At 43.2% G+C, this 20,473-nt stretch overlaps 1 protein-coding gene across 1 annotated transcript in view; it reads left to right on the plus strand.

Moving 5' to 3' along the window:
* LOC140197315 (contactin-associated protein-like 5) overlaps positions 1-20,473 on the plus strand; it is a 1,626,808-nt gene that overhangs the window by 646,744 nt on the left and 959,591 nt on the right. Inside the window, exon 8 of the mRNA XM_072257270.1 lies at positions 198-369. Within this exon, the coding sequence (XP_072113371.1) occupies positions 198-369 (172 nt within the window). The remainder of the gene's footprint in view (positions 1-197; positions 370-20,473) is intronic.

Raw genomic sequence — 20,473 nt, forward strand, 5'->3', positions numbered from 1 at the left:
TGTATTAAGGCATGTGAAAAGGTACCCCTTATCTTTAATAAATCTAAATGCTAACAAAAAATGATTAGCTGTATCTTTTGCACTGGAACTGGTTTTGATGATCAATGATCATTTGTTTAAGATGGACAGAAGCACAGAACATAATTACTTATGTGGTTTGCAAGCAGCTTATCATCTGATATGTTTCTACTCCAAAGGTTGCCCTGAACAAGCTGCTGCCACTGATTGTTCAAATCCCTTCGGTGCATTTGAAGGCTGCATGCGGCTCATTCTGATTGACAACCAAGCAGTGGATCTCATTTCAGTGCAACAAGGTCTACAGGGAAACTTCACTGACCTACATATAGATCTTTGTGGCATCCAGGACAGGTAATTGTATAGCCCTCTTTACACCATTTCAAAGTTCACAGATGGTTATCTCCTGCTATGTGTATGCATGTCTACAGACAAAAGGATATTACTTAAAGATTTTGGTTACTTTTTACTTGAAATGTCTTGCATTTCAGTGTGATTGGAGTTATTTGGTTTCAAATAGTTCTTAAGGAGTCATTTGAGTAATCATATGCTTAATTTATTGGTTTATTTATCACCTTATTAATCACTTTATTTACCTCTGTTTATTTGCTTGCTTATTTATTTATCTAACTGCCTATTTATTTACTTATCAAATAACTAAAATGTTTAACACATAGGAGCAGTATTAGGCCACTCATCCCATCAAGTTTGTTCCACCATTCCATATTGGCTGATTTATTATTTTTCCCAACCCTAATTTATTGTCTTCTCCCCGTAACCTTTGGTGCCCAGACAAGCCAAGAACCTATCAACCTCCACTTTAAATATACTTAATAATTTGGTCTCCTTGGCAATCTATGGCAATGAATTCCACAGCTCTGTCTAAAGAAATTTCTTCTTATCTCTGATTTAAATGAACAGCCCTTTATTGCAAGGCTGTGCCCTCTTGTTCTAGTCTCACTGACTATAGGAAACATCTTCTCCACATCCACTCTTCCTGGACATTTCAATGTTCGATAGGTTTCAATAAGATCCACCCTCATTCTTCTAACCTGTCAGGGCAGTATGCAACAGGAGCAAGAATAGAAGATCCACATTCCAACCTATTTGCAAAAATCATTTGTTCCCTTTCTTTCAAGTGTGTAATGGGCCTATACTGTGCTGTAATGTTCTATTTAGTTACATCTGCTTGAGAAATGTTATGAGACCATACTTCCATTGGGTTTTGCTGGAGAAGTTTTCAAAAGCCTCTCTCACTTTTGGGGAGAAACCAGAATCCCCAGTGGAAACTGAGGTGCTCCTTGGAAGAGTGTGTGTTTTTATTTCATGCTTCTTTATCGAGTGGGCAACTGCATAATTTGGAACAGTGTCCATGGTTCTGGTTTCTCCAACAAAACTTCAAAGTTCAAAGTGTATTTATTATTGAAGTATGTATACCATATACATCCTTGAGATTTGGCTCTTTGCAGGCAGCTTCAAAACAAAGAAACAATAGAATTCACGAAAAAAGAACCCACACCACAAAGACAATCATACCTCCACAGTGCAAAAAAGAAAGAACAAATTGTACAAACAATTAAAAAAAATTCTATCTGCACCTACCCTAATAAGGTACCTCAGGATCTTCACTGTTACAATGTAGATCTTTTCCTCCTTTCTAAAGTCTACAACATAAGCAACACTGTCTAACCATTCCTTATAAGACAGTTCAACCATTCATAGAGTCATACAGCATACAAATAGGCCATAGGCAACTTACCCATGCGAACCCAGATGTCTATCGGTCCTAGTGTCATTTGCATGTATTTGGCCCATAACCCTCTGAAATATATCCAGAAATCTGTCCAATGGTCTTTTAAATATTGTAATTGTACTACCCATATAGCTTCCTCTGGTAGCTTATTTCATATACATACAGCCGTCTATGTGAAAATGTTGCCCCTTCGGTTCTTCTCAAAATCTTTACCCACTTTATGCCCTCTAGTTTCAGACATTCCTGCCCTGGGAAAAACACTGTGAACTTATCAATGCCCTCATTATTTTATGCACCTCTCTGTGAGGTCACCCCTGAGTCTCCTCTGCTCAAAGGGAAAAAAAAAATCTCAGTCTATCCAACATTTCCTTCTAAAGCATGCCTTCCAGTACTAGTATTATCTTTATACTAATCTTCTCTGCACCCTTTCCAGTTTAATAACATTCCTTCTATAGTTGGGCAAACAGAACTGCATTCAATACTTCAGTGTCATTTCCTAGGTATTAGTCCAGTAAATCTCTGAACTGCTTCCAATGTAATAACATGAATCCTTAAAGAGGGAGGATGTAATATTCCAATTGATAGGTTCTTGGTTAGTCAGGGCATCAAGGGTTACAGGGAGAAGGCAGAGGAAATGGGGTTGACAGGGTTAATAAAACAGCCATTATAGAATGGTGGAGCAGACTCGATGCACCAAATGGCATATCTCTGCTCCTCTGTCTTATGATCTAACATATCTTGCAAGACTTTAATTAAATGAAACATTACTTCAAAGTGCTGGAAGAACTCAGTATATCAGGCAGCATCTGTGGTGGGAAATAGAAAATATTTCTGGACTGGCCCAATGAAGGGTCTTGACCTGGAGCATCCACTATCCATTTCCCTCCATAGATGTTCCCTAACTACTAAGTTCCTTCAGCAGACCAGGCAGCATCTATGAAGAGAAATCGACAGTTGACGTCTTTGTGTGTTGTCTCAGATCCATGCATTCTTTTGTGTGTCCTTTATGCTTAAAATTCCTCAGCTGAAGTACAACAACATTCTTGTAGTTTTGCTTATTACTCAATATACCACTGTTTAGGCTTTTGCAAATCATGCATTAGGACACCCATAGCCCTAAGATTGTAGGACATCTTAGAGCCCTACAATCTCCTGCCATTTTGATAAAAGGCTCCTTCATAATTTCCCTGCTAAAATGGACAATTTTACTTTTTCCCACTATATTCTCTATTTGTCAGAGTCCTACCTATCGACAAATTATCTATATTAGTTTGTGTATTGATAAATTAATCTTTAAGAACTAATCTGTACTACTTATCATTATTGCATTATGTCTTCACAAGATTTTATATAAAATTTCAGAATTTACTTTCTTGTCTTTGTTTCATGTGTTTTAATTAATCTTATAGTTTTATTAATTTTATTGACTTTTATTTTGTTTTGACTATCTCTTCATCTGCTTGAGCTGAACCTACAAACCTGGGGTATTTTCACTGATCGCAAACAACAGACAGAGACCGAGCGATAGTTCAGGAACTTACACATGGTCCTTCTGACAGAGGGAAACAACAGAGAATGCTCCATTAAATTGGGCAGAACAGGGACATTAACAGGAAACACAGATATTGTTCCAATGACACAGGATGTAAAACAATGCCATAAGAGAAAGGCCCAACCCCGAGCTTTGTTTACTATCGAGGGCATTGTGGGAGCATAACCTCTTGACACCTACTCATCTCTGTGACTGATGTCAATATCCATTTTGAGCATGCAGAGAGTCAGCAAGATCTGTACACTGCATTCAGACCAGTTGAATGTGGTCCTGGATGAGGTAAGACCATAAGACATAGTATTATGCCATTTAGCCCATCAAGTCTGCTCCACCATTTGACCTTGGCTGATTTATTTTCCTTCTCAACACCATTCTCCTGCCTTCTCCCCATAACCATTCAAGAACATATATCAGCTTTTTAAAAAATACACTCCAATGGCCTTCACAGCTATCAGTGGCAATAAATTCCATGGATTCATCACCCTCTGGCTAAAGAAATTCCATCCCGTCCCTGTTATAAACATATATCTTTCTATTCTATAATGACAATGAGAGACCAAGCCAAACAGCCAGCTGGGTCTAGCATGATCCATCCAATTGAAATAAGGCCTAATCATATTTTATGCAACTGTGTGGTAGGATTTCATTGTCTTGAATAAAACGAGTGTGTCAACTAGTGAATTTAAACTTAAAGCTTTGCAAACAGCGTAAGTGCATTCACAGGAATGATCCCAGGAAAAAAAGGGTTAATGTAGGAGGAGCATTTGATGGCTCTGGGCCTGTACTTGCTGGAGTTTAGAATAATGAAGGGGTAGCTCATTAAAAACTATTGAATATTGATAGGCCTAGATAGAGTGGCCATGGAAAGGATGTTTCCTATAGTGGTGGGGGGAAGGGGGAGTCCAGAAATGGAGAGTTAGCCTCAGAATAAACAAAGTACCTTCAGAACAGGGATGAAGAGGCATTTCTTTAGCCTGAAGGATGGTTAATCTGTGGAATTCATTGTCACAGACAACTGTGGAGGCCAAGCCATGGGTATCTTTAAAGCGGGGTTTGATACATTCCTGATTAGTCCGGGCATCAAAGGTTACGAAGTGAAGGCAGTTGACTAGGGTTCAGAGAAATAATAAATCAGCCATGATGGAATGTGGAGCAAACTTGATGAGCCAAATGGCCTAGTTTTGCTCTTTTGTATAATGGTCTTATAATATGAGTGAATCTTGAATAGAGAACTCCCTTGGGCTGGAGTGTTACAGTAGCCACTTAATTTCCAGTACTGTGACTAGAATGACCACTTCCCAATCATTGAGCTACAGAATCAAATTGACTTTATTTCTTACATCCTTCACATACATGAGGAGTAGAAGTCTTTACGTTACATCTCTATCTAAATGTGCAATATGCAATTTATAGTAATTTGTAATAAATTGTATGTACAACAGGACAATCAATATAGCATAGAAATGCAATTGTATCAGCATAAATTAATCAGTCTGATGACCTGGTGGAAGAAGCTGTCCGAGAGCCTGTTGGTCCTGGCTTTTATGCTGTGGTACCATTTCCCGGATGGTAGCAGCTGAAGCAGTTTGTGGTTGGGGTGACTCGGGTCCCCAGTGATCCTTCAGGCCCTTTTTACACACCTGTCTTTGTAAATGTCTCGTATAGTGGGAAGTTCACATCTACAGATGCACTGGGCTGTCCGTACCACTCTCTGCAGAGTCCTGCGACTAAGGGAGGTACAGTTTTCCTTCAGCAGTTTGAACAGGGCATGACTGTGTAAGCCTGTGAAGGTTGGCCTGAGAGAACAGTGGGAGAGTTTAAAAAGCAAGCAGATTGAGAAGGGGAAGGTCATTTCTTCGGCAGTTTGAACGAGACGCGACTGCACAAACGCGTGAAGGTCGGCCTGTGAGAACAGTGGGAGCATTTAAAAAGCAAGCAGATTAAAGGAGCGGGCATCGTAGGAGCGGGCAACTGAGTAGTGGGAGACAGAGTAGGAAGACTTTGGCTCGAGAGGCTTCAGCTCGAAAGGCTGAGGATGAGCTTGCTCCCAGTGAGGTAAGGCCAGGTAAGCTCCTTTAATTAATCTAATTAACTTAGAAGTAGGTAATGGAGGCAGCAATTGGGGCAGTTGAGTGCTCCATTTGAAGTATGTGGGAAGTCAGGGCGAGCACAATTGTCCCTGATGACTACACCTGTAAAAGGTGCATCCAGCTGCAGCTCCTGACAAACTGAGTTAGGGAACTGGAGCTGGAGCTGGATGAACATTCGTGAGGCAGAGGCAGAAATAAACAGGAGTTACAGGGAGGTAGTCACCCCTAAAAGTCAGGAGACAGGTAGCTGGGTGACTGTCAGGAGAGGGAAGAGGAATAGACAGAATGAGCAGAGCATCCCTGTGGCCGTTCCCATCAATAATAAGTATACCGTTTTAGATACTGTTAGTGGGGACAACTTACCAGGGACAAGTTGCAGTGGCCGCATCTCTGGTACCGAGACTGGACCCTCAGCTCAGAAGGGAAGGAGGGAAAAGAGGAGAGCAGTACTGATAGGGGATTCAATAGTTAGCGGGACAGATAAGAGGTTCTGTGGGAGAGATCGAGAATCCCGGATGGTCTGTTGCCTCCCTAGTGCCAGGGTCCACGATATCTCAGATCGAGTTCTCAGTATTCTCAAGAGGGAGGGTGAGCAGCCAGATGTCGTGGTCCATGTAGGGACCAATGATGTGGATAGGAAGGAGAGGCAGTCCTGCAAAGAGAGCTTAGGGAGTTAGGCGCAAAGATGAAGGACAGGACTTCCAGGGTTGCAATCTCAGGATTGCTACCCGTGCTATGTGCTACTGAGGCTAGAAATAGGAAGATAATGCAGCTAAGTATGTGGCTAAGGGGTTGGTGCAGGAGAGAAGGCATCATGTTTCTGGACAATTGGGCCTTGTTCCAGGGAAGATGGGGGGGTGTTCCGACGGGACGAGTTGCACCCGAACTGGAGGGGGACTAACATCCTTGTGGGAAGGTTTGCTAGTGCTGCTGTGGGGGGGTTTAAACTAGATTTGCAGGGGGAGGGGAACCAGAGTGTTGGAGCAGATAGTAAGGTGGAGGAGGATAAAGGTCATGCGAGAACTGCAAGTATAGTGCATGGAGTAAAGCCAGATCTAACATATAAAGAGGCTTTGAGGAAAGAGAAGCAGAATAAAGGGTGTAAAGGCAGTAAGATAGAAGAGCTAAAGTGCGTGTACTTCAATGCAAGAAACATCAGGAACAAAGGTGATGAACTGAGAGCTTGGATACATACATGGAATTATAATGTAGTGGGCATTACAGAGACTTGGCTGGCAGCAGGGCAGGAATGGATTCTCAATATTCCTGGATTCCAGTGCTTTAAAAGGGATAGAGAGGGGGGGAAGAGGAGGAGGGGTGGCATTACTGGTCAGGGATACTATTACAGATACAGAAAGGGTGGGTAATGTAGCAGGATCCTCTTTTGAGTCAGTATGGGTGGAAGTCAGGAACAGGAAGGGAGCAGTTACTCTACTGGGGGTCTTCTATAGGCCTCGTGGTAGTAGCAGAGATACAGAGGAGCAGATTGAGAGGCAGATTTTGGAAAGGTGCGAAAATAACAGGGTTGTTATCATGGGTGACTTTAACTTCCCTAATATTCATTGGCATCTGATTAGTTCCAATGGTTTTGATGGGGCAGAGTTTGTTAAGTGTGTCTAGGATGGATTCCTGTCACAGTATGTTGACATGCCAACTAGGGGGAATGCCATACTAGGTCTAGTATTAGGTAACGAACCGGGTCAGGTCATAGATCTCTCAATGGGTGAGCATCTGGGGGACAGTGACCACTGCTCCCTGGCCTTTAGCGTTATCATGGAAAAGGACAGAATCAGAGAGGACAGGAAAATTTTTAATTGGAGAAGGGCAAATTATGAGGCTATAAGGCTAGAACTTGTGGGCGTGAATTGGGATGATGCTTTTGCAGGGAAAAGTACTATGGACATGTGGTTGATGTTTAGGGATCTCTTGCAGGATGTTAGGGATAAATTTGTCCCGGTGAGGAAGATTATGAATGGTAGGGTGAAGGAACCATGGGTGACAAGTGAGGTGGAAAATCTAGTCAGGTGGAAGAAGGCAGCATACATGAGGTTTAGGAAGCAAGGATCAGATGGGTCTATTGAGGAATATAGGGCAGCAAGAAAGGAGCTTAAGAAGGGGCTGAGGAGAGCAAGAAGGGGGCCTGGCGAGTAGGGTAAAGGAAAACACCAGGGCATTCTTCAGTTATGTGAAGAACAAAAGGATGACAGGAGTGAAGAAAGGACCAATTAGAGATAAAGGTGGGAAGATGTGCCTGGAGGCTGTGGAAGCGGGCAAGGTCCTCAATGAATACTTCTCTTCGGTATTCACCAATGAGAGGGAACTTGATGACGATGAGGACAATATGAGTGAGGTTGATGTTCTGGAGCATGTTGATATTAAGGGAGAGGAGATGTTGGAGTTGTTAAAATACATTAGGACGGATAAGTCCCCAGGGCCTGATGGCATATTCCTCAGGCTGCTCCACGAGGCGCGGCTAGAGATTGCTGAGCCCCTGGCTAGGATCTTTATGTTCTTGTTGTCCATGGAAATGGTACCGGAGGATTGGAGGGAGTTGAAGTTTTTCTCCTTGTTCGGACAAGGTAGTAGGGATTGTCCGGTTGATTATAGACCAGTGAGCCTTACGCCTGTGTGGGAAAGCTGTTGGAAAAGATTCTTAGAGGTAGGATCAATGGGCATTTAGAGAATCATGGTCTGATCAGGGACAGTCAGCATGGCTTTGTGAAGGGCAGATCGTGTCTAATAAGCCTGATAGAGTTCTTTCAGGAGGTGACCAGGCAAATAGATGAGGGTAGTGCAGTGGATGTGATCTATATTGATTTTAGTAAGGCATTTAACAAGGTTCCACATGGTAGGCTTATTCAGAAAGTCAGAAGGCATGGGATCCAGGGAAGTTTGGCCAAGTGGATTCAGAATTGGCTTGCCTGCAAAAAACAGAGGGTTGTGGTGGAGGGAGTACATTCAGATTAGAGGGTTGTGACGAGTGTTGTCCCACAAGGATCGGTTCTGGGACCTCTATTTTTCGTGATTTTTATTAATGACCTGGATTTAGGGGTAGAAGTGTGGGTTGGCAAGTTTGCAGATGACACAAAGGTTGGTGGTGTAACAGGCACAACACGCTGGAGGAACCCAGCAGGTCGGGCAGCATCCATGGAAATGAACCGTCAACGTTTCAGGCCGAAACCCTTCGGAGGGGGCAAGGGCCCTATAAAGAAGGTGGGGGGAAGGTGGGAAGAAAGCAGTTAGGTGCCAGGTGAAAAACCAGTAAGGGGAAAGATAAAGGGGTAGGGTAGGGGAGGGGATAGGCAGGAAAGGTGAAGAAGGAGTAGGGGAAAACAGAATGGGTAGTAGAAGGAGCTGGAACCATGAGGGAGGTGATAGGCAGAGTGAAACTGGGATGGGCGAAAGGAGGGGGAGGGAATTACCAGAAGTTGGAGAATTCAATGTTCATGCCCAGGGGCTTGAGACTACCCAGACGGTATATGAGGTGTTGCTCCTCCAACCTGAGTTTAGCCTCATCATGGCAGTAGAGGAGGCCATGTATGGACATATCTGAATGGGAATGTGAAACAGAGTTGAAGTGGGTGGCAACCAGGAGATCCAGTCTGTTGTGGCGGTGGAGCGGAGGTGCTTGACGAAGTGGTCCCCCAATCTGCGTCAGGTTTCACCAATGTAGAGGAGGCCGCACTGGGAGCACTGGAAGCCATAGATGACCCCAACAGACTCACAAGTGGAGTGTTGTCTCACCTGTAAGGGATGTTTGGGGCCCTGAATAGTGGCAAGAGAGGAGGTGTAGGGACAGGTGTAGCACTTACGATTGCAGGGATAAGTGCTGGGTGGGAGATCCGCGGGGAGGGACATGTGGACCAGTGAGTCGCGGAGGGACCGATCCCTGTGGAAAGTGGAGAGTGGAGAGCGGTAGAGAGAGGAAGATGTGCTTAGTGGTTGGGTCCTGTTGAAGGTGGCAGAATTTGCGGAGGATAATGTGCTGGATCCGGAGGCTGGTGGGGTGGTAGGTGAGGACAAGGGGAACTCTGAGCCTGTTGTGGTGACAGGAGGATGGGGTAAGGGCCGAAGTGTGGAAAATGGAGGAGATGTGGGTGAGGGCATCATTGATGACGGCAGAAGGGAAACCACTATCCTTAAAGAAAGAGGACATTTGAGATGTCCTGAAACGGAAAGCCTCATTCTGGAAGCAGATGCAGTGGAGACGGAGGAACTGGGAATAGGGAATAGCATTCTTGCAAGTGGCAGGGTGGGAAGAGGTGTAGTCGAGGTTGTTATGAGAGTCAGTGGGCTTATAGAAGGTGTCAGTGGACAGTCTGAATCCAGAGATAGAGACGGAGAGATCGAGAAAGGGGAGAAAAGTGTCCGAGATGGACCAAGTGAATTTAAGGGCTGGGTGGAAGTTAGAAGCAAAGTCGATAGTGTAGAGGATTGTCGAAGATTGCAGAGAGACATTGATAGGATGCAGAAGTGGGCTGAGAAGTGACGGATGGAGTTCAACCCCGAGAAGTGTGAGGTGGTACACTTTAGAAGGACAAACTCCAAGGCAGAGTACAAAATAAATGGTAGGATACTTGGTAGTGTGGAGGAGCAGAGGGATATGGAGGTACATGTTGACATATCCCTGAAAGTTGCCTCACAGGTAGATAGGGTAGTTAAGAAAGCTTATGGGGTGTTAGCTTTCATCAGTCGAGGGATAGAGTTTAAGAGTTGCGAGGTAATGATGTAGCTCTATAAAACTCTGCTTAGGCCACACTTGGAGTACTGTGTCCAGTTCTGGTTGCCTCACTATAGGAAGGATGTGGAAGCATTGGAAAGGGTACAGAGGAGATCTACCAAGATGCTGCCTGGTTTAGAGAGTATGCATTATGATCAGAGATTAAGGGAACTAGGGCTTTACTCTTTGGGGAGAAGGAAGATGAGAGGAGACATGACAGAGGTGTACAAGATATACTTATACTTTATACTTCATTGTCGCCAAACAATTGATACTAGAACGTACAATCATCACAGCAATATTTGATTCTGTGCTTCCCACTCTCTGGATTACAATTATTAAATATTAAAAATAGTAACAATTAGTAAATATTAAAAATTTAAATTATAAATCATACATAGAAAATAGAAAAATGGAAGGTAAGGTAGTGCAAAAAAACTGAGAGGCAGGTCCGGATATTTGGAGGGTACGGCCCAGATCCGGGTCAGGATTCGTTCTGCAGTCTTATCACAGTTGGAGAGAAGTTGTTCCCGAATCTCACCGTATGAGTCTTCAAGCTCCTGAGCCTTCTCCCGGAGGGAAGAGGGACAAAAAGAGTGTTGGCTGGGTGGGTCGTGTCCTTGATTATCCTGGCAGTAATGCTCCAACAGAGTGCGGTGTAAAGTGAGTCCGTGGATGGAAGATTGGTTTGTGTGATGTGCTGTGCCATGTTCACGATCCTCTGCAGCTTCTTTCAGTCTTGGACAGGACAACTTCCATACCAGGTTGTGATGCACCCTAGAAGAATGCTTTCTACGGTGCATCCATAAAAATTAGTGAGGGTTTTAGGGGACAGGCCAAATTTCTTTAGTTTTCTCAGGAAGTAAAGGCACTGGTGGGCCTTCTTGGCAGTGAACTCTACTTGGTTGGACCAACTCAGGTCACTTGTGATATTGACCCTGAGAAACTTAAAGCTTTTGACCTGTTCCACTTGCGCACCACTGATGTAAATTGGGTCGTGCGGTCCGCTACTCCTTCTGAAGTCAACAACCAATTCCTTTGTCTTGCTGACGTTGAGGGATAGGTTATTGTCTTTGCAGCATGCCACCAGGTTCTTAATTTCCTCTCTGTACTCAAACTCATCACGACGCGAGATACGGTCTATAATTGTTGTGTCATCAGCAAACTTATATATTGAGTTTGATGGAAACTTTGCTACACAATCACGGGTGACAGTGAGTACAGCAGGGGGCTGAGTACAGAGCCTTGTGGGGCACCGGTGCTCAGAGTGATTGTAGAGGAGAGCTTGTCCCCTATTTTCACAGCCTGGGTCCTGTCTGTGAGGAAGTTGAAGATCCAGCTGCAGATCTGAGTGCTAAGGCCCAGGATCCGGAGCTTAGGAATCAGTTTATTTGGAATGATGGTATTAAAGGCAGAGCTGTAGTCAATGAAAAGGAGCCTTATGTATGCATCTTTATTCTCCAGGTGTTCTAAGGAGGAATGTAGGGCCAGAGATGTTGACCACCTGATGTTGACCTGTTGCTCTGGTAGGCGAATTGCAAAGCGTTGAGGTTGTTCTTCTTCGGCACTGGGATTATCATTGCCTTCTTAAAGCACGAAGGGATCTTGGACTGAAGCAAGGAGCAGTTGAAGATATCAGCAAACGCTCCAGCTAGCTCGCTTGCTTGGGCCCGGAGAACCCGTCCTGGGACGCCATCTGGGCCCGTCGCCTTCCTTGGATTTATTTTCAGGAAGGCCCTTCTAACGTCCTCCTCAGTAATGATGAATCTCGATGCCACCAGGTCCGGTTCATCCGGAGGGAGCGGGATGCTCCCCTTCTGTTCGAATCTTGCGCCTTTCTGAGGTTGGCCTGGTTAAAGTCCCTGGCTCTAATGAGCAAAGCCTCCAGATACCTGGTCTCAAGTTCACTGATGTTGGCATACAGCATGTTCAGAGCACACTCCAGATCCGCTTGGGGGGGAATGTAGACCGCTGTCAGTATGACCGAGGTGAATTCCCGTGGCAGATAGTAGGGACAACACTTCACCTACAGGTGTTCCAGGTCTTGGCTGCAGGAGCTTGTCAGTGCCACTGTGTCCGAGCACCACGCAGTGTTGATCAGTAGGCAGACACCACCTCCCCTCGTCTTGCCCAAAGACACCGTGCAGTCCATCTGATGGATCGAAAATCTCTCCGGTCGGATGGCACAGTTTGGGGTGGCAGGGAAGAGCCAGGTCTTGGTGAAACAGAATACACAGCAGTTCTGCATCTGTCTGCAGTAGGTTAGTCTCCCTTTAAGATCATCTACCTTGTTCTCTATGGCTTGCACATTAGCTAGTAGGATGGTGGGCATAGGGGCCCTGAAGCCCCTCAGCTTCAATCTGACCAGCAGCCCAGCTCTTTTCCCACGCTTCCTCGGTAAGTAGTGCATCTTTCCAGGTTTCCATCGATGCAGTGTGTTGTTGTCAGCTCTTTGAGGTAGGTGGACGCGTCCCGCGGGAATCGATCAGCGGGTCGCTTCGTCGTGCGCTCCAGGTCGGGCCGAGTAACAGGGATGGATCCACTGCCACTTCCAGCTGCCAGGGGCCCAGGCTGTCGGTTGGGTCGGGCCTCGAAGCCGACACTTAATCCCGGATGGCCGGGCTCCTGGCTGAAACAAGTCCTTAAGTCGAGTCACGGTTGCGGAGGCCTCCGCTCCAGCCGAGCCGAGGGCTCGATTTCCGAGGTTGGCAGTGGAGACCTCACTTCCGGCAGCTGTAGATGGCCACCAACAGGGTTTTACGGTGGTCGCTCAGGGGAAGCGTCTGGGGCACCTTGAGGTCTGCATTGTCACTTCTGTGTGGTCGTCTGCTCCGGAGAGGGGCCATGTCTCCAAGTGCTCTGGTACGATAGCAGACCGCAGGTCTCCGGGAACGTGGTGGGCCTCATTTGTCGGGTCCGGAGTTTAAGAAGCAGTTCTGGCGTGGTGGTCTCCAGCTCGGTCAGTAGCTTTGCCAGGGTGTTGTTTATCTTGATCTTGCTAAATTGGAGGTTTAGAAGGGTTACTCGGGTATAGGATAGTGGAGAGGGCAGTTTCCTCGGGAGAGCGTGTGCAAAGTTGCCAGTTACCGGTGCCATCTTTAACGAAATTTTATTAAGATATTAAGAGGAATAGATAGAGTGGATAGCCAGCGCCTCTTACACAGGGCACCACTGCTCAATACAAGAGGACATGGCTTTAAGGTAAGGGGTGGGAAGTTCAAGGGGGATATTAGAGGAAGGTTTTTTACTCAGAGAATGGTTGGTGTCTAGAATGCACTGCCTGAGTCAGTGGTGGAGGCAGATACACTAGTGAAGTTTAAGAGACTACTAGACAGGTAAATGGAGGAACCTGTGTTAAAGCTCTTACCTAAATGTTAATGTTATCTGGATGCTTTTATTGCAGCAGCATCAGGTATATAGATCATTCATTTTGTTTGCCCCTTTCCTTCTGTAACCACCCCCTTTGACTGTGACTTTAATTAGACAAAAGACAGAATCAGGCCATTCAGCTCGAGTCTGCTCCACCATTACATCATGGTTGATTTATTATCCCTTTCAACCCCACTTTCCTGCCTCCTCTTTGTAACTCATGACACCCTTACTAATCAAAAACCTGTCAACTTACACGTTATATATACCAAGTGACTTGACCTGCGCAGACATCCGTGGCAATGAATTCCACAGATTCACCACCCTCTGGCAGAGGAAATTCCTCCTCAAGTCGAAGTCCCTTTGTCAGTGGTGTGTACACTTTTCTTAGTCACAACATTCAAGCTGGGTGATGTGGATTTACGTATGACCTTGTTTTTCTCCTGTTAAGTTTAGTGCAGTGATGTTTCTTTTGAATATTTTTGAAAGGCTGGTGATCTATGCATGCAGAATCTGGGGACAGGCTTTTGCTGTGTAATTACACATCTTTGCATATTACATGCACACAGGTTGCAGTTGAATTGTGAGGAAAATCTGTTTAAAAAAAAATATTTCATGTTCATGTAATCCCTTATCACACTGAATTGCAGCCACCAACTCTACACAATGCAGGCTTACTGATGTATGTTGAATGCTATTAAGTATGAAGATATAACTGCTTTACTCTAGAATGATGGTAATAGGGCAGCTGTATTCTTTGAGATTTGCTCTATTAATTCAACACTATTTCTTCAGACCTCGGAGAGTGGACAGAAGAATGGACACCAAGGTAGGGGTTGGGTTTTCTGACCCAAAGCTAAGACAAAGGCAGGAGACCGATATATTGTCATATAATCTTGAACACCGCACCACATGGAGGATGTGGTTACACTAGATGAGGTGCTTTTGAAATTCATGAGTCTCTTCCCAGATTTGAAGGATTTTATGAAGACAGATTGACGAGGCTGGGACTGTTTGTTTAGAAGAAGAGATCAAGGGTGGGTGGAGCTTCAAATGCTATCCAAAATATCTAAAATTCTGAGAGATTCATACAGGGCAATTGGAAATTAGCTATGGTTTTCCTTAGTGGGTAAGTCAATACCTGAGAACATAAATTTGAGTTATTTGGTATTGGGATTAGAGGGGAATTGATGAAAATTATTTCAACCAAAGAGTGTTCAGGGTGTGGAATTCTTTGTTGGAAAGGATGATGGCGGAATGAAGGTAGGAACAGCTTCTTCTCCTCTGCCATCATATTTCTGAATGGTCAATGAACCAACACGTAAGCACAATCTCACTAGTTTCACTTTCCTTTTACATGACTTATTCAATTTAATTAAGTCATGCAAAAGGAGGCATATCTTATTGAAATTTATAATATTTTTTATGTGTTGCACAGTTCTGCTGCTGCAAAGCAACCAATTTCACAACATATGTCAGAGATGTTAAACTTAATTCTGATACTGATTCTGAATCAGTAATTAAAACAGAAAATGTTGCAAATATTTAGCAAGTTAAGTAGTGGATCTAGAGGGAGAAACAGAGTTGGTATTTCTGGAGAAATAAATGTTAAAAGTCAACACATGTCAGTGATAATAAACCTCATTCTGATTCTGTGAGTAACCAAAGACAGAGGAGAATAGGAATTGATAGAAAAATAAATTAGCAGGCTGTTGCTCTGTGCTGCAAAGTTCTTTAATTCCATGAAGAAAGTTGAAGATGATGAGGAAAGTACAGAGTTTAAGGAAAAATGAATAGTAATGTGCTGCTTTGTGACAAAAGCTGTTTCACCAGCGACAGACCAAAATGAAAGAAGCCCATTCTGCTGAGGAAGAGAACTAGGATATAGGATATCATAAGAGAGAGGGGTGACAACATGAAACAATTTGTAAGTGCAGATAGAATATTGAAGAGTGTGCGAATGGAGCAGAATGTAATTTCACGTGAGGGAAGCACTGATGATAAATGAGAGGCACTCAACATGAGATATAATGCCACAAAGGAAATTTATGTGAATTCAGCAGATGAACCTTCATATCCTTGCCAGTGAAAGTAGAAGAAGCAATGAATTAGCAGTGAATCTGTTTTATGGTATTGGCTGAAGGGAAAATATTAGCATTTTTTGAGAACCTTCTGTTCCTTGGCGAGTGCTGTGTGTGCTTATACAAAAGATGTGATATCTACAAAAGGAGGAGGGATTGGGAATAAAGAAAATAAAAGACTTCTCGATCATTTTCAAACTATCTAAAGATATCTTTAAATTAAATGTCTGTCTCTGGAGTGGTGTCTACTTTAATGCAGGAAGCATGGCAACGATTTTGTGCATAGCGAGATCCCACAGGCAACACCCTGCCATTGGCCAGATTATTCGATAAACATAGAACACGGAATGGTTCAGCAAAGGAGAAGACACTGTGGCCCACAATATTGTATCCAACTAATTCAAAATCATATTTATTGTACTCTGTACAATGCAGGCACAGGAGCAATGAAAATCTTTCAGCAACATCACAGGCACATTTCATCATTAGCAGTAATCACAAAAAAAAGAAACATAATATAAATATAAATTATATCAACATTTTGCATGAAAGAAAACAATTAGAATAAAATAAAATACAAAGTCCATTTTAGCGCACAGCAATTGAAGTGGTCATAGTGTGGTGCTGGTTGATTCAAGAACTGAATGGCTGAAGGGATTAAAATATTGATGCCTAATTACATTAGTTCTTTCTGCCTGTACACAGTTCATATCAAAAAACCATAAGACATAGGAGTAGAATTAGGCTATTTGTCCCATCGAATCTGCTCTGCCATTTCATCATGACTGACTTATTATCCTTCTCAACCTCATTCTCCTGCCTTCTCTCCTTAATGTTTGAAGCCCTTACTAATCAAGAACCTTTTAACTTCTGCTTTAAATATGCACAGTGACTTGATCTTCACAGCTGCCTGCGACAATGAATTTCACAGATTTACAACCTTCTGGCTTAAAAATTCCACCTCATCACTGTTCAAAATGGACATCATTCTATTTTGAGGCTGTACTCTCTAATGTCCACTGCAAATAGGCTTTTCAATATTTGAAAGATATTGCTCCATGCTCTACATATACACGTGCTTATCTAAAAGCTTCTCTAATACCCGTATTGTATATAACTCCACCACCACCGCCAGCAGTGCATTTCAGGCACCCACCACTCTGAGTTTTAAAAAAAGCTTGTGCTGCCTTGCTAAGCCTGTTCCCATCATATATTCTATGTTCATCTCCTTGTTATTATCATATATGTGGATCTGTCCTGGGACCAGCATGTAAATTCCATCTCAAAGAAGACACCATAGTGCCTCTACTTTCTTAAAAGTTTGTGTGTACTGGGCATGTCATATACAGTAAAACTTTGACAAACTTCTATAGATACACAGTGCAGAGTATCTTGACTGGTTTTATCATGGCGTGGTATGGAAGCACCAACGCGCAAGAATGGAAAAGTCCACAGAAAATGGTAAATACAGCTAGTCCATCATAGGCTATGTTCTCCCCACCACTGAGCACATTTATAAGGAGTGCTGTCACAAGAAAACCAGCATCTATCATCAAGTACCCCAATCATCTAGGCCATGCCCTCTGCTTGCTTCTACCATCAGGCAGGAAGTACAGGAGCCTTAGGTCCCACACCACCAGTTTCAGGAACAGTTATTACCCTTCAACCATCAGCTTCTGAACTGATGTGGATAACTTCACTTACCTCAAATCAGAACCACTTCCATAATCTACAGACTTACCTTGAAGGACTCTAGTTCTCAGTATTATTTGCACAATTTGTCTTCTTTTGCACATTGGTTGTTTATCGGTCTTTGTTTATATATAGTTTTTCATAAATTCTATAGTATTTCTTTATTTTTCAGTAAATACCTGCAAGAAAATGGATCTCAGGGTAGTATATGGTTATTTATACATACTGTATGTACTTTGTAAAAGTTAGTAGAGTTTGTAAAGATAGTTAATATAGGCCAGTTAGTTTAAAATCTGTGCTTGGGAAAATGCTTGAAGCTGTCATTAAAGAATAAATAGTGAGGCATCTGGAAGAAAATGGATCCATCAGGCAGATTCAGCATGGATTCAGCAAAGGCAAGTCCTGTTCGACAAACTTACTGGAGTTCTTTGAAGATATAACGAGTGCAGTGGATAGAGGGGAAGAGATGAATGTTATTTACTTGGATTTCCAGAAAGTGTTTGATAAGGTGCTGCATAAAAGACTTATTCATGAGGTAAGGATGCATAGAGTAGGGGGTGATGTATTAGCCTGGATAGAGGATTGGTTAACTAAAATAAAGCAGAGAGTTGGGATACATGCGTGTTACTCTGGTTGGAAATCAGTGGTGAGCAGCAAGCTGGGATAGATCAGTGCAGGGCCCACAACTGTTCACGATATACATTAACTATCTGGAATAGAGGACTGAGTATAGTGTATCTAAGTTTGCTGATGATAATAAATTGAGTGGAAAAGCAAATTGTGCAGAAGATACAGAGAGTCTGTAGAGAGATATAGATAGGTTAAGTGAGTGGGCAAAGTCTGGCAGATGGAGTACAATGTGTGTAAATGTGAGTTCATCCACTTTGGAATGAAAAATGAAAGAGCAGATTATTATTGAAATGGTAAAAAAAAAATTGCAGCTTGCTGCTGTGCAGAGGGAGTTGGAGTGCTCTTGCATAAATCACAAAAGGTTGGCTTCCAGGTGCAGCAGGCTATCAAAAAGACAAATGGAATGTTGGCCTTCATTGCTAGAGGGATTGAATTTAAGAGAAGTGAGGTTATGCTGCAACTGTACAGGGTACTTGTAAGGCCATACCTGGAGTACTACATGCAGTTCTGGTCTCCTTACTTGAGGAAGGATATACTGGCTTTGGAGGCAGTGCAGAGGAGGTTCACCAGGTTGATTCAAAATGAGGGGATTAGACTATGAGGAGAAATTGAGCCACCTGGGAATGTACTCACTAGAATTCAGAGAATGAGAGGAGAACTTATAGAAACATATAAAATTATAAAAGGGATAGATAAGATAGAGGCAGGAAAGTTGTTTCCACTGGTAGGTGAGACTAGAACTAGAGGATATAGCCTCAAGATACAGGGGAATAGATTTAGGAAGGAGATGAGGGGGAGCTGCTTTTCCCAGAGAGTGGTGAATCTGTGGAGTTCTCTGCCAAATGAAGCAGTGGAGGCTACCTCAGTAAATATATTTAAGACAAGGTTGGATAGATTTTTGCATAGTAGGGGAATTAAGTGTTATGGGGAAAAGGCAGGTAGATGGGGATGAGTCCATGGCCAGATCAGCCATGATCTTATTGAACAGCGAAGCAGGCTCATTGGACTAGATGGCCTACTCCTGCTCCTATTTTGTATGTTCTTATGTTCATAATAAATTTACTTTGACTTTGAACCTGTCCACATGAGGTGCGCACTCCCTAAGGGTCTCACTGAAAGACAGAGCTTCTAAGGTGAAACACTCTGGGTAACAATCAGAAGTGTCAGCATGAACAATGAGTTCCCATCATGCTGTTGGACTCAATCCATTTGTTAAGGTGTAAGAAAGAAAACAGATGCTGAAAAGATGAGTCTGCACACTTTGAGGATTTAAATAGAAGAAGAAAGTTCCTTTGAACCTTGGGATTGTAGTAGATGTTGTTGTACTGAGAGATATGCTGGTTTGTGAGACATCAAAAGAGTTCATGCAGTATGGCAAGGCGAATGAGTTCTTACCCTCGCTTCAAGTTGGTTGGCAGCAAGATTGGCTGAGCTTGCCTTTGGAGTACTGTGAACGGTTTCTTTCTGAGTTTCTCCATCACTTTGTGTGTGCTATTCTGGATTTACAACATCTGCAGAAACTCTTGTGTTTAGAAATAGGAATATTGCTGCCTTGAAGTCAGTGCCCAAAGCTTGATTGGGTTAATTACTGGACCAGGTGGATTGTTGACTGGAAGGAGATTCTCACTAGACTTTGGAAGAATGAGTGGTGATGCCTTGAGTCATAAGAAAAATCTAAGGAGGATTGATATGGTAGATGCTGAGAGTCAGAGAATCACAAATTGTAATAAAGTGTTCATCCAGTTACAAAATGATGAGAAATGACAAAATTACAAAATACCGTAGCAGTTAGCGAGATGTTATTTTTAGCTCCAGGTGTTCCAGAGTTCGGATTTCATTTCCAGCACCATCTGTGAGGAGTTTGTATGTTCTTCCCGTGACCATGTGGGTTTTCTCTGAGTTTCCTCCCACAGTCCAAAGACATACCAGTTAGTAGGTTAACTGGCCTTTGTAAATTGCCCTGTGATTAGCCTGGTGTTAAATAGGTGAGTTGCTGTGTGGTGCAGCTTGTTGAGCCAGAAGGGCCTATTCCACACTGTATCTCTAAATAAATAAATAGATAGATAAATAAAGGTATTTGCACAGAGGATTCTAAATTTATTTTACTTTGAAGACTGTGAGTCCTCAGGCACTGAGTTCATGAAAGGCAGATCAATAAACATAGAACAGCACAGAAACAGGTCCATCAGCCTATGATGTTATGCTGAACCAATTAAATTATCAAACAAATAACTCAACTAATTTCTTCTGCCTACACAATGCCCATAACCTTCCATTTTTCTCACATTTACATGCCTTTCTGAATGTCTCTTAAAAGTCTCTAATGTTTCTGCCTCCACCAGCTCCCCAGGCAGCACATTCCAGGCACCCACCACTCTCTGTGTAAAAAAAAACGTACCCCTCACATCTCCCTTGAAATTACCCCTTCTCACCTTAAATGTGGTATTAGGCATTTCAACCCTTGGAAAAAGGTATTGGAAACTGTTGTACACAGCGTATGAACATTGAGAGATAAAGTGGGCCTTAGACCTGGGGCTAGCAATGATCTCACTGAAGGGCAAAGTGTCTGAA

Source organism: Mobula birostris, chromosome 5 (genome assembly GCF_030028105.1).
Source record: "Mobula birostris isolate sMobBir1 chromosome 5, sMobBir1.hap1, whole genome shotgun sequence".
Lineage (NCBI taxonomy): Eukaryota > Metazoa > Chordata > Chondrichthyes > Myliobatiformes > Myliobatidae > Mobula > Mobula birostris.